Here is a 16023-nt window from a genome sequence, read left to right as displayed (position 1 = left end):
CCAATATATTTGAGATATATGTCGCAGAGAGGCACCACTTTGCTCTGCTACTTTTTAGCCGGGAATAACCACTTCAAGGTAACAGTTTGAGATTAGCCCAAATTATTGATACAATGCCACTAAGCCGGATTCTCGCACGGGTGGTCCACGTTTAAGATCATGTATGTCGCTTCCTCGTCGTCGCCGTGGTTGCTCAGAGAGTCACCACATCATGGGCCTAGTCAAGAAGACCTTTTTTTTTACTATTTCTTTAGAAACCTTGGAAAATCATGTTCAGATTGGCCAAATCATCTGTTTTGTTTTTTTCTTCTCCCAAACGACATGGATAAATGATCTGAAAAAAAATAACAGTGCACGGTCAGGAAGACATTCATGATTTTGTACCAAAAAAAATCGGGAAATTTTACCAAATGACTCGGCTCAAGCCAATCCAAAAACAATGGCTCGTGGGATGATTTATAGGTGGGCCGACTCAATTACTTGGCTAAGTTTTGCATTTTCTGGATTTGTGTTACCTTTTCGTATTTGATTGGGAATATCAGTTTATGCCCCAGTATTTTTTTTGTTAAATCTAAAATCCACCTTTTTATTCATATACGTGCAATATTTTCTTAATGATTTTGGCATGCAACGAGCCTCACGCATGATTTTGGCTACAAAAATCTGCAGCAATGAACATGACTACACCAGTTCATAAAATGGGTCAAATCGCGCTCTTCGTACCCCCGACGACCATCAACTTTTGCACCAGTTTAGATCAAGGTGTCCAGAAGTACGTACGCCGTCCCATATTAAGTTCGAGGAAGCATTTGAATGGAAGAACCACGCGCAAATTCCACTGCATGCCTTCGTCCAAGCCATATGCCGTTATCCCGTGTGGACTCGTATTGCCATGGGTTAGCCGGCGCCGTCTTGTTGCTTAATTAATGCACTGGAGTAAGTAGTGCCTGATCTGATCTGGTCTGGTCTGAAAATGCCGGACGACGTACGATTCCCATGCGACAAAGTTTGGTTGACTTCTTCGCTCCAAAGTCAAAACAGTACTACGTCGTCTTCTCGAGTTTCTTAAAGTCCTCCGTAGCAGCAAGAGAACGTCGCTACGCGACATTTTCTGCCGGTCGTCTCGTGCGCGCGTTTTTTGACCGGCGATCGATGGATCTCGAGCTAGCGAGAGCTGTTTCAACGGCACGTAGAATAGAACGCAGATTGTCAGATTGACAAATTAAGCTTTCCGAGAGCCGACCATGGTTACAACTTTCTGGTTGCAGAAAGTAAGCCATCTCGGTCCGGTCGGTCGCCCCAGCTGGGCCAGCCTCCGTTTCCGTTGTGTGTTTCGGATCCGAGGTTTCCAAACCTTCTGCCGAGAGGCCCGAGACAGGCCGACCGCAGAACAAATCGAGATTCCACGATTGAAAAAGGGAGACAATGTACTCCTCCGTCCCCGAAACAAGTGACCGTTATTTTGGAAAGGAGAGAGTAACATTTGACTGACATGTACAGATGTAAATGCAATACATATATATGTGTATGTACTGCACTTTTTTGTTTCCTTCCCAAAGAGCTCCCGCATCATGTGATGCACACAACCATGTATAGATACATGTATATGTACCATTGGTTAATAACAATGGGTATGCATAAACAAATAGAGAGACCGGTAGCGATATCCTCATGAAAAAAAACTAGGGGCTAAATATTCAAGATGACATGTGTGAACAGCTTCCAAAATTCAAATAATTCATCCTGAATTGTTGTTGGAGTTTAAAGAATCCAAACATTTGTCCCATCTTCTAAGAAGGCACATTGGCGCTGTATTTTTTTTCTTTGACCCGAATGGCCAAGTTAGGCATTTAGGCTGCTTAAATACTAAAACACACACTCACACAACATTTGACCACCTAAACATGCTTAGTTCTCACATAAAGAATGAAATTCACAAAGCAGAGAGAAAACATTAATAGAAAAAAAAAATGCACCATTCGATATTCCCCCATCTCCGACGAGGTCTTGTTCTTCAGCTTCGTCGTTCCTGCATCGCTGACAGCTCCACCTTGCGATCCTAGACACTCACGTGAGTCACTGGCTCTTCCTCCTTCCTTGGAGTTCACCGCATTGAGCTTCGACGATGACTTTGGCGGAAAAAAGATGCGTGCCAGCCCTGGATGTTGGTTATTTTGCTAGATTGTTTACACGTGGAAACTAGGGGGAGGGGGGGACTCTTATCTTTGATAGTGGAATCTGATCACGGGATTGTTTAAAAAAAGCGTGACTATGGAATAACAAATGTGTCGAGCTAAGGGCGAAAACCTGTTAAATAGGGTGTGGCTATTTTTCAGTGGCCTGATTCTTAAGCATAATGTTTCCAATCTCAGTTGACGTATTAGAGCAATTGGATTAAGATCTAAAGGTCATCTCCACTATCCTCTCTTCCACTTGCTATCGTTTAAAATCCGACGGTCAAATATTACGACTGATCTCTAATTAAAAAACAAGCAACTTCTCGATGGCAAAACCAATGACCTAATGCCAATGCCAACGATGACATGTGTACGAGTTGTCCTACGTCGTGCTTACCAATCTATTCGGAGTTCGGACGTGCCTACTCTCTCCGAAATGTCAAACTCCAAAATGTCAAACCCATGAAACCAAGAGGATCCCACTTCTCTCGACTCACAAAAACCATTAGCCCGCGGAAGATCGAACGACCTAGCAGGTCGAAGTCTTCTGGGAGCTAGCACTTTGACCGCCTGGCTAGCTCGATGGAGCTGTGAACGCGCACCTCGGCCCCTCGATCCCTTGGATTAGCCGATCGTCCAGTCAAAACGATCGCTAACCGCTTTCAAGTTCTAAACCTACCCTCCCAAAAAAATTAAAATATGTCAACAGTCCATCTGCCGCACCTTACTTGACCGGCGACCTTTTCGCACAGCGACGCACTCGCGCCTCACGTCATTTCCTCCCTTTTCAACTCCTTGCCGGCCACACCGTATCATCTCTTCTCATCTCACTCAGTCTATCCACCCTTCTCCTCCGGCCGCGCGCTCTATAAAACCCCCGTGCAACTGCTCCATCGGAAAGCTCAAAGCCGGCCAGAGCGTAGCACAGACAAGCTTAGCTAATTAACTTCATCGGAGATCGAGTACGTACTTACGGGCTGCCAAAAATGACCGCGATGACCGCGTCGTCTTCTTCCCCCAGGAAACCCGGGGGCGGCCTCCGGGGGCCGCGGCCGCAGCCGCTGAAGGTGTCGTCGCCGTCCAGGCCGCCGGCGGCCGCCAGCAAGAAGAGCGCGGCGCCGGTGATCGTGTACGAGCACACGCCCAAGGTGGTGCACGCGCGGCCGCAGGAGTTCATGACCGTCGTGCAGCGGCTCACGGGCAGGCAGCCCACGCCGTCGCCGGCGCTGGAGATCGGCGGCGGAGCGGCAGGTGTGGGTGACCCGCTGCTGCTCACCCTCGGGCAGCGTCGCCAGGCCCAGGCGGCCGGTGCCGGGCTGCTCATGTCCCCCGGCTTCGTCTTCTCCCCCAACACCATGCAGTACATCCAGGAGCTCAGCCCACTGCTATAATCTGCAGGAATCTGTAAAGATTCTGCAGGCATTAGATTATAGTACTAGTACTATGTATGTAGATATATACATATCAGCTTGGGATGCTTGCCGGATCGCGCTGTTCGTGCGAAATTTTACTCGAGATCGATCGATCGAGGGATCGAAATTTCGCCCGCACAGCGCAGCGCGCAGCTTTGCGTTCTGTATACATAGTTACAGACAACAACCATTACTGTACATTTCTGTTCTTCCGATCCATGGGAGCCTCTTCATACAAGCATCTCTTGCTAGCTACCAGTACCGTTTTTGTTCATCCGATCCATTCGATATTCGTGTAAAATCTGGAAAGATTCTTGAATTCCAAACCAGGATAATTGCTCGCTTCCGTTTGACTTGTCCCATGTGCTCCACGGTTTGACACCGGACCGGCGACAGTGACCTGCCGGCTCTCTCAAGTATTCTGAATTCATACTTGTTGCTGTACTAGTTATTCACAACTTGCCCACCATGGGATCGATGATGTGTGTATGCGTCCATGTCAAGTGTAGACGATGGGGTGGGCACCAATTTTGTCAACCAATCTCCATCCCCGTTCATTTATGTACGCTTGACTTTTGAGTGCATATATTTCGCCAAGTCTGGAGTCCGGCGGTTACTAAATTATTTACTCAAACAGATGATGGATGCATGCCTGACCCTGGAATTTATTCAGTTACACGGAGAGAAACTAGATAGCTCTCTCGTTTTGCAAACATGACGCGCGGCATTCAGGAGTCAGAGGCAACAAGTTTACAAGTCGGCAGTCAGAACGACTTGGTTCAAGCAAAGCCCATTGTGCTGACATTGTCGTAGCAGCTGGGACAGAAGAGGGGAGGTTACAGAGGACGACGAACCATAGCTTTTACTATGTATACTGAATTAGGCATCTATCTATTATATACTAAAAGCAATACGAGGGGTACCGAGAGGATGCTTCACGTTGATCCATGTCATCCCAATTATTCTGACCGTTAGATCTAATAGTTATAAAACTACAACCATTAGATAAGTCCAAAACAAGTCACGAACGTCTCCGTGTCCTTAAAAATCTCCTGATCGACCCTGATCGATACGGGCCTGCCCTATCTCCCGTGTACGCCGTCGCCTAGCCGGGATACCTTTGCTCCCGTCTCCTACCTCTGCTCATCTTCTCCCATCCTAGACGACAACAGCAGTTCTTGCTACTCCTAGCCCGGAGTATATCTGGAGCGCCGGTATATCGTCGGGCCTCCTATCATACGGCGACATTGCCGCATCCGCTGATCCGCTCCGGCCGCCTGCAGGTACTGCCGTACTGGTCTCCGTTTTATCCCTGATCTATGTGAAATCAGCGCATACAAATGCAGCCAGCACGTAACTGGATGGACCAAGGCGAATCGATCTTCCGTACATGCGTCCGTTCTAAACAACGTGCATGAGCAAGCACTTGCCTCAAAATCCTTGCAAACAAAATTCTAGCGCATATAATAGATTAAATTTCTAGACAGCGCCATTAGGACCAACAAAACCCTACCGAATATAATACTTCCTCCGATACATAATAAGTGTCGGGGTCCGGAAATTTAGTATACTATAATTTTTGTACTAAATCCTCAACACTTATTATGTGTCGGAGGGAGTAAAGATTAACTAAATTTCTGGCGCAAAAAATAATATCAATGCGTGACTGTGCATGGCAAGGCATCCACACTCCTTATAGCTTAGGCGAACGACGCGCATGTGTTTGAGGGTTGACCATGGTCCTCTTCTATACAGACGTTGATTGTGCAGACACCAACATAATTAAGCTTAGTTGTCCACATGAACTACATTGTGGGGAAGCCCTGAGAATATTTTGTCTCCTGTATATTTCGAACAGCTTCTAGACCGGAGATTACTTTTTGCGTATGATGCAGTCTGTAATACCCTATACCTGTTTGTGATCAGAGATAATGCACTGTTTTTGACTGTTTTCACGCACAACGAACAAATAAATAAATTCAAACATGCAGAAATAAAATATTATAGCTTTGAAGTGCCACGTTAGATGTTTTGGTTAGTGAAGAGCGGTGCAATAGAGTTTCTCATGAACTTGCTCAATTAGCTAAGAGGGGTGTAGAGTTTGATGTGTTAAGACTTAAGTCACCTCCTTGTATAACTGAGCTTCAATTCTCACTGCGGATTGTAATTCGATTCGAATTTATCAATAAAGCTTTCCTGATTCCATGAAAACAAAGTAAAAAACAAAAACATTCTAGATGAAAAGATGTGAATCTCATGACTACGTTTTTCTCAAGGAAAGCCATCAAGACAAATCATATTAATTAGCAAATAAGATTGCATCATCCGTGATTATATGGACTAAAAACTCCAGAAGATCATTCCGCCAGACACAAACTAGAGGACCATCTACGCTACTAGCTGAAACATGAGCTGCAACATTAACTTCTCTAGGTCAATTTAAAAAATACTTATAAAAAGTATCACACAAACTCTTTTATCAGGGGTACTATTATACACTAAAAGCAATACGAGGGGGTACCGAGGAAAGGTCCATGGTGATCCACATCAACTGAATTATGTAGACCATTAAATTTTATATCTGATGGTTAAGATTTAATGAGGTATGTATATCTGATGAGCTAGGGACAAAACATCAAAGTGGCCGGTTTGAGGCCGCGTAGGCCTGATATGCTAACTAAGTCAGATATTTATTTGTATGGTGCCAAACGCAACGCAACATATTACGTTAGACAATAAATATGTTACATCATGACAATTTTTTTTCACGGGTCACGAGAATATTAAGTTGTAAGACCAGTCAATTCGCAAAAATCAATAAGGTTTACAAATTTTCACATACAAATGACACACACCTATCACTTATTAAGTGGGCTATACAACAATACATATGTCTCTATGAGTCAAAATACTAAAAATGTATAAATACATTTCCCGCGCCACGGCACATGATACATTTTTTAATCATCATTATTTTCTACCTCACATAGATATATTCATATACATTGTCCTACTATCTATAATCTTTATAAGATTCATCCTCACTAAGTGCAGTTAATGTTTGCAAGCTGAAACCACATGCTTCCACGTCATCTGAAATATTTGCTTTGTTGGATGCCATGTTTACGGCTGGGATTAGCGTTCCTAACCTGAGTCTTTCCTCTTGATGCTAATTAGCCCAGCCCAATTAGTGGTCTGTATAGGCCGAGCCCTCCAACTCCAAGGCTTCAAGGCTCAAGGCCGAGCGAAGGGGCAAAGCCACGTTCGGTGTCAAATGAAAGACACAAAAAAACACCGTAACTTCCTCGCCGGCAGGGGAAAAGCTAGGGATAGCGGCGCTGCTGCCTGCTGGCCAGGCATCCGGGCCGTCCCTCCATGCCGGCACCGAAAACCGCCGGATGATCTCTCATCTTCCCCGTAGCCGCCGCTATTATTCCTCTACCAAGCTTCAATGCGCCAGTAACCATCAGCGTGACCTGCGGCAGAACATGAAGAGGCGCTCCATCCATTTTAATGGCTTCCATCAGCTGGCTGCCGTACATGAGTCCCCTTCCGGAGTGCGTCTCCTCCCCCCCCCCCCACCCCCACCGCGTCTCTATATTCGACCCCTCTTTCTCCTCCCCTCCCCACGGTGTCTATGTTTACCAAGCAGTAGCAGATTAGCAATGCAGCGGTGTTAGATCCCTCGCAATAAAAGCCACCGGTGGCAACATCCCTAGCAGCGACGCACACCCTCCCCTCGCCGGAATTGGCGAGCCGCAGTCTTTCCCCTCCAGGAGTTCGTGGTCCCTCTGAGTCTCTGACACCTCCGGAATAAGATGAGTATTATTAGTTAAGCTCATCTGTGCTTTGATCTTCCCATCCGCTTCTCCATGTCATATTCACTCTGCCCAGATCATTTTACTTGCTTGCAGGTTTTGCTTCATAGGTGATTGATAAAATTCCTATGTGAACTGATGTTCCTTCGTGCAGGAAAGATTGTAGATGAAGATCCTCCATGGCGTGGTATCAATGTGCTTCCATGAAACAAAATCAATCACTTAATGTATGTATTTATCATAATTGACGTCCTGCAATTTCAAAACATTTTTGCCCTTGACAGTTCGTTGCAGCCTCAGTTTAGAGGTTACATGCATAAGAGGATAAAAAAGAAGAAGCACTTCCAATTGTCATCTTGCTGTGATCAGTACTGTTGTGCTCACATATACACTTCTTTTTGCAGATCTGGGCTGTTCTACAAAAATTGTAATTTATTATCCAATCGATACTTACATTGGATAGACCATCAGTCCATGTGGGATTTTTTTCATAACCGCGGTCCACATCAGCTCAGCTCTACGTTTAGTTGATTATATATGTGTTCGGTTTTATTTTTTTATTAGTTCGATTTGATTTGCTTGCTATAGTAATATCTTCACGACGAATGTCATTATTTCACTCATCCTTTAAAAACAATATTGCAAGAATCCATGTTTATGTTCAACCTCACTCACACTTATATTTTCTTCTACCGTGTTTCAGATATATTTGTTCGCGAAGGAGGAATGGCTCCCGTTAGCCATTTACGTATTGTTCGGATTTATCATGTGAGGTAAAGAATATTGAAATTTTTGGATGAGTGTCCTTGGATCAAACAATTATCGAATCATATGTTTAAATAGAGTCCTGCACTGTGAATCATTGCACAAGAATGAGGGAATCTTATTATGTTGTTGCCCAAATATTTGCTTAATACATGTAAGCTGCCTTCTTTGCCTTAAATCGACCTTTCTTTATTTTTTCCGTTTTGTTGTTTGATGAAGATCCTTTTACTGACTCCATCGTAGAACCAACTAACATTATTCTTTTCCTGCTGCAGATCCTTTGAAATATACGCCATGTAGATGCAACTTTATAGCTGTTTGCATTCACCTTTTTGGTAGTTTACTGAGGGCTGATTCAGTTCTTCTTTTTCTACTGCCATATCTTCCACGTATATGCTAATACATATATACAACTTCCTAGACGTTTGCTTTCAGTTTCTTTGCTACCCAGACTGCTTTATGGAGACTAAATATCAGTAGTTGTGGTGAATAATAATATACTGTGAAAAGAGAAGATAATTGGTTTCCGGTACGCATAACTCCATGAGTAGTTCAAATAAATCCAAAAATAAACCTGATTCAATTTTCATGTTACACAACATGGAATTACTTGCATGACACATAGACATAGCCCCACATTTCCTTGGGCCACTTGCTTAAAGTTTTTAGTGCCTGTGAGGGCAGGCATTCCCACAAATGCAAAAATATAGCTGTAACTCAAATAATGAACAAAGTATTCATGCATATATGGTGGACCTCTAAACTTCTACAAGATGACCATTTTGGTTATCTTTTAGTAGTATAATTGGGCAGTTCATGTTCATAGATTGATTTATTTTTTAATGTCAGTCTATTGTATCCACATTCTTTCGTTTAGCCTGCACAACTAACCTATACAACCAAATTTTACAGTCTATATGAATTCTTGGTGTTGATTATATATCTATGCCTTTTTTGTTGGGAATACATCTATATTTATCAAAGTGACTTTCTACCATCATTACGACATGTTGCTGCTCGGTATAATGCGGGAAGGTAGCTCTTTTGCATGAATGTAGTTCTTTTCTAGATCATATAAAGATATTTGCTGCTCAACTAATCTCACTGATGCAATTCATTTGTCATGTCTGTTTATTAGCGGTGTTTTGCTTCTCTTTTTATAAAGAATAGTTACCAGGATCCATGCTCCATGGCTACATGATGTCCTCAAGGCTTGCTAATTGTTGTTGACTGTGTACCTGTACCATCCATTTGTGATCTATAATATGCAATATATGTCTACAAATGATTTGTGCAGTCTACGCCCGGCCTATTTATGACTTATGGTGAAATTCAAACCTGAATGTAGTCAAATAATGTAATATCCTCTCCGTCCAACAAAGGATGTCTCAACTTTGACCAAATTTGAATGCATCTATACACTAAGTTATGTCTAGATACATCAAAATTTTGATAAGACATCTTTTGTTGGACGGAGGAATATGTTTTTTCTGTTGCTTTTGCATTTTAAACACCCAATTTGACTCTTTGCATATCTAACTATTCCGCAGCAACGCACGGGGAATCACCTAGTTTACATGATAAGTCACTATAAAAAACATAATTAGTCAACCCCAATATATCTAGAAAGTAGAATTAATCAATCTCAGAAGCCCTACAAATACAAAATTATATGGAGTAAAATTTGTTTTGAACATGAGACATTGTTTTATTTGTATGTGAGTTTATATTAAAATACAGAACCAAACGCTAGATCGTGTGCCGGATGATCGATCATATTTTCATCTAATTTTGTGCTTTGAAATAATACAACAATAATATATCTCTCTAAATCAAAATATTAAGAATATTAAGTATAAAGATGTTTCCCGCGCAACACCATGCTAGTGATTAAGAAAGTCAGCATGGTCAAGCGACCCCATGAAAATGGAACTTATGACCTTGACTCCCTCAAGGCCGTATCTTATGTTTGAGAAGCTACTGGAACATTCATCCAGTTGAGCCACACACACAAAAAAAAAAACTTCGGTTGTGTGCATCTTCAGATATGAATTCATCCTTTCCAGAAGAGGAGTAAAACTGAACATGGGCCATATAGAATGTGAGCCCAGTGAACATGAACTGCCATAGATAGGTCATCTTGCCGGATCCAAATTACTTGGGAATGAGGTGGGAATGTTTCTGGAGAAAATCTATTCCTCAAACTCAGCTGATGTATCCAACAGCAGTTTCTGGCAAGCCAAACATGCATACCATCAAAGCTGTACTATTCCTAGTCAGAATACTCGAGTTACATAGTGTACAAGTACAACTCAAGACTAAAAGTAAAATCGGCAACTCCGATCTAAAACACACAGCATTTACTTGCAGAGTAGACAGGGAATCCAATCCTGCACTCCAGCATCAAACCAACAACCACTCAAACATCAGATTCCACAACTCACTGTTATGTACACTGTGCAGAGCATGTCAGTTGGCTCCAGATTACAAGCTAAGCAAAGCCTAAGAGTCTGAATAACACGCTATACAACAAGCTCAGAGCTTGAAAACCAAAACTTACATCTCAAATACTATACTCAGCCAAACAAAAAGAAAGAGATCCTCAAAGAATGCAACACACACGCAAAACAGAGTGGTAAACAATCATTTAACGTTCTGCATTTACAGACGTTTGGCAGTGGGGTGGGAAGGCCGTATTCATCATCGCAGTGGCCTAGGCAGACGTCGCCAGGGACTTAGCATGGAGGATCTGTCGAGCAGCAGGAGGAGGCCAAGGAACGTAGTGGACAAGCCAAAGGTATACCTGATAAGTACCCAAGGCAGCAGTTTAGTATTCCATCGGAGCTGAAAAGATTATCATAGTACAGAGTGCAAACATCATATAGAATCTACCTGACAGTAGAACTTCGTCTCCAGAAGATTACTGAGAGCAACCACTGCAGCAAGGATAAAATGTCATTAGTTTACTCAAGGATGGAGAGTGTTAATGTTACGGGACACCAAATTATCACATTGGATATGGAAATTTCAGATGAAACTAGCAAAGGGAATAGATATTAATTGCACTTGAGTTCTGTTGGGAAGAAATAAATGATGTTTCTTGGTTTCCTATTCCAAATTACTTGACATAAAAAATAACTATAAACGAAACAGATATGCATCATATGTTTCTTGTGGTATTTTAAAGCATCGTCCTATCTCAGCAATATTGCAATAATCTACCACATCTAGCACACCTGCAGTACACCATGTCTTCTATATTGAATAAATAAATATACAACAAAGATATTTACTCTGAATAAAGTAAAAGCTGTGAACAACAATTCAGCTAAATTATTTATTAGCGTTTAACATAACTTTGGTGACAAGCTTCTTTCAGTTCACAAATTTTTATAACGGAAGTTTCCTCGACTAGTGAGAGTTTTATCAAAAAGAACTTTTTCCTAATATACTACAACTATTAACTGTGCTGATGGATTATTACTAAATTGCATGATATGCATATGAGGCAGAACTAATTACTTTAATAAGCCATCTGGCTATCTCAAATGAACTAAAATTTTAAAATGACACAACTTTTTGAAAAACTAGTTCATTTGTTTGAACTAAGGAGGGTCAAAGGGTACCCTGAGGGTCACCATGTTGCATCTCTACTCAAACAATATTTTTGTACTGCAAACAATGGAGGTGGTATAGTAACTATGACCAAACAAAAACAATGATGATGTAAAAAAATTATCAGCTGCTCAAAACACACGCCTTGAGAAAAGGATATACTCCTTCCGTCCCATATTAAGTGACTCAAATTTGCCAAATATGGATGTATCTATGCCAAAAAGCGTCTAGATACATGTAATATTTCATCACTTAATATGGGACGGAGGGAGTAGATAATAGCAAATGTGTTCATATTGAGGAACCCAAAAAATAGGGTAATTCTACTATATGATAAATGCATTTATACTCTTCTAAGAAACTCACACGAACCCTAAACAACTCTAGATATTAATATGTGCACACTAGTCCCAAAATTGGCAACTCAATGTTTTGAAATTCATCAAGTTTGTATCATATCATTATCTAAAAAAACATCAAGTTAGTATTATATCATTATCTAAAAAAAATCAAGTTTGTATTGTATAGCAAGAGTACGTAGGCTGATGCATATCTCCGAGCAAGTTCATGCACTCAGTCTAGCTGCAAATTCCGGACCACTAAAATGAGCACATCAGATGGCACAATTTATCAGTTAATCAATGGCAAATCGCCCTAACATTATTTCATTGCACCAGCTGATGCCTTGCAGCTTCAATTTAAAAGAAATTGAGAATTGAGTTCATCTAACACAGTGTAATTAATGACAAGAATCCAATTCTATCTTGCACCCAGCCAAGACTTGCAAAACATTTCGTCTAAGGTACCACCAAAATCTTCCAACTAAATCCATTAATCGCCTGCAATGCTACTAAATTCTCCAAATGTGACGTCTCCAGATTTAGCAGCAATGTGCTAAAGCTAGCACCTTCAACTCACAAACTAATGTATACTGAGATTGCAAGCTCATTAGTAATGACCAATGCTGAGGAAACACAATCATACCTTGCAAATTCCTAACGCCGAGAAGCTCCTAGCTGGGGCAGTTGCCTTCTTCACAATGCTTTTCTGCTCAGAAACCATTTCCCAGCACAGCCGCCGTGCCATCTCCCTTGCCATCACCAACTGTGCTCTCTCCGCTCGCAGCGCCACAATCTCCCTACGCATGTCTGCTCTGTCCGCCTCCAGCGCCTCCACCCTAGCATATAAACCCCCTGCATTGCCAGCTACACTTCCCACGTATTCCCCGACCACCGCCACGGCCGCCATCGGGCTCGCACACTTAACATCCACTGTGTACTCGAACTCTTTCTCTACAGGGGTAGATTGCTCTTCCTCCTCCTCTTCGACCATGGCTTTCACCTCCATGCCACTGCCAAATTCAGTGCCGTTCCCCTCTGCCTCGGTCATATCGATCCGCTGCGCCCGTTCGCGCTCTTCCTCATACAGCTCCTCCTCTTCGTCGGAGAAGGAGTCGGGGTCGATCCCGTGGGACTGTAGGCGGGAGTGGTAGGAGGCGGCGAGGTCGGAGAGCGAGGCGAGCTCGTCCTGGACCTCGCGCTCGCGGTCGGCGCGGCCCTCGGCGTAGCGGCGGAACTGGCGGGCCTCCATCTGCGCGGCGGCCTTCTCCCGCTGCAGCCGCTCGATCATGAGCATGGCCTCGCTGGTGGCCGTGTCCGCCGAGGCCCGCTCCGCCTCCAGCTCCCCCTGCAGCGCCCGCGCCGACTCCTCGGCCGCCTCCTTCTCCCCCCGCAGCCGCGCCGCCGTCGCCTCCAGCTCCGCCACCCGCCGGATCAGCTCCCCCGGCGCCTCCACTCCCGAAGCCTTCGGCGACAGCTCCGGCGATCGCGCGGGTGGCCGCCGCTTCACCGACCGGCGCGACTCCGTCGAAGAAGAGTCGGCCAACTGATCCATGGAGGCATGTAGATGTATGTACGTACCCGGCGGGATCCGGGCCCTAACCTCGCAATCCACCGCCGCCCGGGCCGAATCGGCCGGTGCGCACTGCGGGCGCGCGCACGGCGGCGAAGCAACGGCGCGTCTCCTTCCGGGAGGGGAAAGGCAGTGGCGTCTGCCGTACGCGAGACGTGAGCTGGGCTGGAAGAGGCCAGCAGCACCCAGCAGTCCAGCACAGCAGAGCAGTACCAGCAACAGCAAGCAGAATTCAATAATTGAATCGACAGAAGTGACACCAATAGATTAAGATTAAACTAGGGATAAACAGGGTGGGCATCATCATCACGCCGGTGAGCTTTCCACGTCGCCCCGCGCGAAAGAAACCGTAAAAGCGCGGTAAAACAAGCGTCCTCAGGATTGACTAGATTAATCTTTTGGTGGAGTTTACGAGCTAGGAAGAAGAACAAAGGGGGATTTGAAGCGGGGGAAGAGGATGAAAGGCGAAGTAGCTTGCAGGGGTCGTGATTCTGTGTCACGGTCGCGCACAACGTGCGCCGCCACTAACCGTGGAAAAATCGTGCAGGGGAATGTGTCGCCGATTGCTACCACTGCTGCTGAATATTTTTGCGTTGCTGCCTGTAGAGATAGCTGGCTGGCCACACGATTTTCGACGCGAAATTCTTGCAACTCGGGGACTGATTTTAGAGATCAGAAAATCAGGGTTCGTTTTAGACTTTATCTACAAAATGAGGGCTGAAAAACTTTCTTTTCTGGTCTTGTAGCAGTCGTCACAATTTTTTTTTTATTTGGAGAGATTTTTGTCCATTTGTTTCCACGTTTCGTGAGAAGGCGACCCAAATGGTCGCGCCCACTCTCGAAGTGTTCTTTGCACAATACATTTTTTGTTTCGGATTTTGTGTGTGTGCGCCTTCAGGCCGGTGGATCTGCCTACCAGGTCAAGGTTTCCCGGAAGGGCATGGATGAGGGCGAATAGTCGCTGGGCATGGTGAAGCGGCTTGGCCATCGGTGAGCCTTCTCGTGGCGTGTCAACTAGGGCTGATGAGCGATTCTAACCTATAATAATTCAGGGAAAATGAAGAAAAAATTACTAGATAGGATACGTGTCACCTATTTGCTTATATGACATAAAATTATAAAATTATGTTAAAGGGGTAGATTGCGTGACGAAAATAAAAGTAGGTGGTGAAAATTAGGATTCACTCTTCAGTCTAAATGACCAATCGGGCTGCCATGAACAACGGTTGATAGGACATTTGCCCCTTGCATCCAACAGCCAAGAAGACCATATAAATTGCAAAATCAACGGCTTACAATCACGGTGACACGAGATTATCCCTAGACGACCCAGTTTCAACATCTTAAATAAACAAATCTACATCATTGTATTTTTATCTTATTTTTTGCTTATTTACTTCTAAGCAAAAATAAATAAATGACAGTTGATAGTATGAGAACCGTCGGATTAGTATTGGACGTCATCCGTTTTTCCTCATCTCCATCGTTCGTCACGAATCTTAAAATCACGGTGCAGATCCAACGGCTGAGCAATCAACTTGTCACTAATAAAAAATCAGGCAATTCAGACATAGAGAAACTTTTTCTTCATTTTTCTGGAAAATGCTAACTCCTTCCCATAATAAATGTCACAATTGTATCTAAAAATGTATTCCCTGTGTCACATATTAAGTGCCAAAATATCACATACTAGCAAAAAGAACCCGTGCGATGCTACGGAACCGGTGGCTCGCGTCGACGCGGTCCCTGCTACCTTGCGCGAGGCCACCGCCATCCCGGCATCAGGCTCATCCCATCGCCGTCCAAGTCCCATGGGGAGCCACCGGCGCGCACGAACCGCGCGGCGGTCGGGGTGCGCGACGGAGCCACGGGTCCACAGCCGCTTTCCGCACACGGACGCCACCGACTTGCACGAGCTGGTGGAGGCGACCAAGAGCGGCGGCGGGCAATGGTGATATCCGAAGGGCAGCGGCGAGATCCGGATCGGGCATGGGTGGGGGTGAGATTCGTAGGAGAGGAGCGAGGAGTGCTCTGTTGGTTTTTTTTCGTGGTACATGTTTTTTCTGCGCTTGAGAACCGCGGGAGCCAGGATTAAAAGGCGCGTGGGAACAACGGTTGCAGATTCGTAATTTCGATGAAGTGACGTACCGCGACGTTCGTGCCATCGCCACCAGCTAAATTTAATATAGTGGTATAGATATCTAAACGTATTTTATATATAGATAATTACATGTCGATACAAACTTGAGTTTCATTGCGTATTCGTCACTTTTGAAATAAAAACTGCGACACAGACCGAGGAAGTACTTTGTTTGAAGTGCAGTA

At 44.1% G+C, this 16023-nt stretch overlaps 1 protein-coding gene across 1 annotated transcript; it reads right to left on the bottom strand.

The window, feature by feature from the left end:
• Positions 1-10422: 10422 nt before the first annotated feature.
• Positions 10423-14268, bottom strand: LOC104581796 (myosin-binding protein 7). Its single transcript, XM_010230425.3, has 3 exons — positions 12772-14268; positions 11065-11108; positions 10423-10975 (listed from the first exon to the last, which is right to left on the bottom strand). The coding sequence occupies exons 1-3, from the start codon at positions 13678-13680 to the stop codon at positions 10873-10875; spliced, it is 1056 nt and encodes a 351-aa protein (XP_010228727.1). The 5' UTR covers positions 13681-14268; the 3' UTR covers positions 10423-10872.
• Positions 14269-16023: the final 1755 nt, after the last annotated feature.

The sequence above is a fragment of the Brachypodium distachyon genome, chromosome 1, assembly GCF_000005505.3.
Source record: "Brachypodium distachyon strain Bd21 chromosome 1, Brachypodium_distachyon_v3.0, whole genome shotgun sequence".
In the NCBI taxonomy this organism is placed as follows: Eukaryota; Viridiplantae; Streptophyta; class Magnoliopsida; order Poales; family Poaceae; genus Brachypodium; species Brachypodium distachyon.
The sequence above is the reverse complement of the archived record's forward strand: the minus strand, read 5'-3'. Positions and strand labels throughout refer to the sequence as shown.

What these genes read in the sequence shown, in the direction of transcription:
- LOC104581796 (XM_010230425.3), bottom strand. Translation starts at nt 13,680, where the DNA reads ATGGATCAGTTGGCCGACTCTTCTTCGACGGAGTCGCGCCGGTCGGTG. An exon ending in CGGCGTTAGGAATTTGCAAG is followed by an intron (nt 11,109 to 12,771) that starts GTATGATTGTGT and finishes TCCTTGCTGCAG; the next exon opens with TGGTTGCTCTCAGTAATCTT. An exon ending in AGACGAAGTTCTACTGTCAG is followed by an intron (nt 10,976 to 11,064) that starts GTAGATTCTATA and finishes GGTACTTATCAG; the next exon opens with GTATACCTTTGGCTTGTCCA.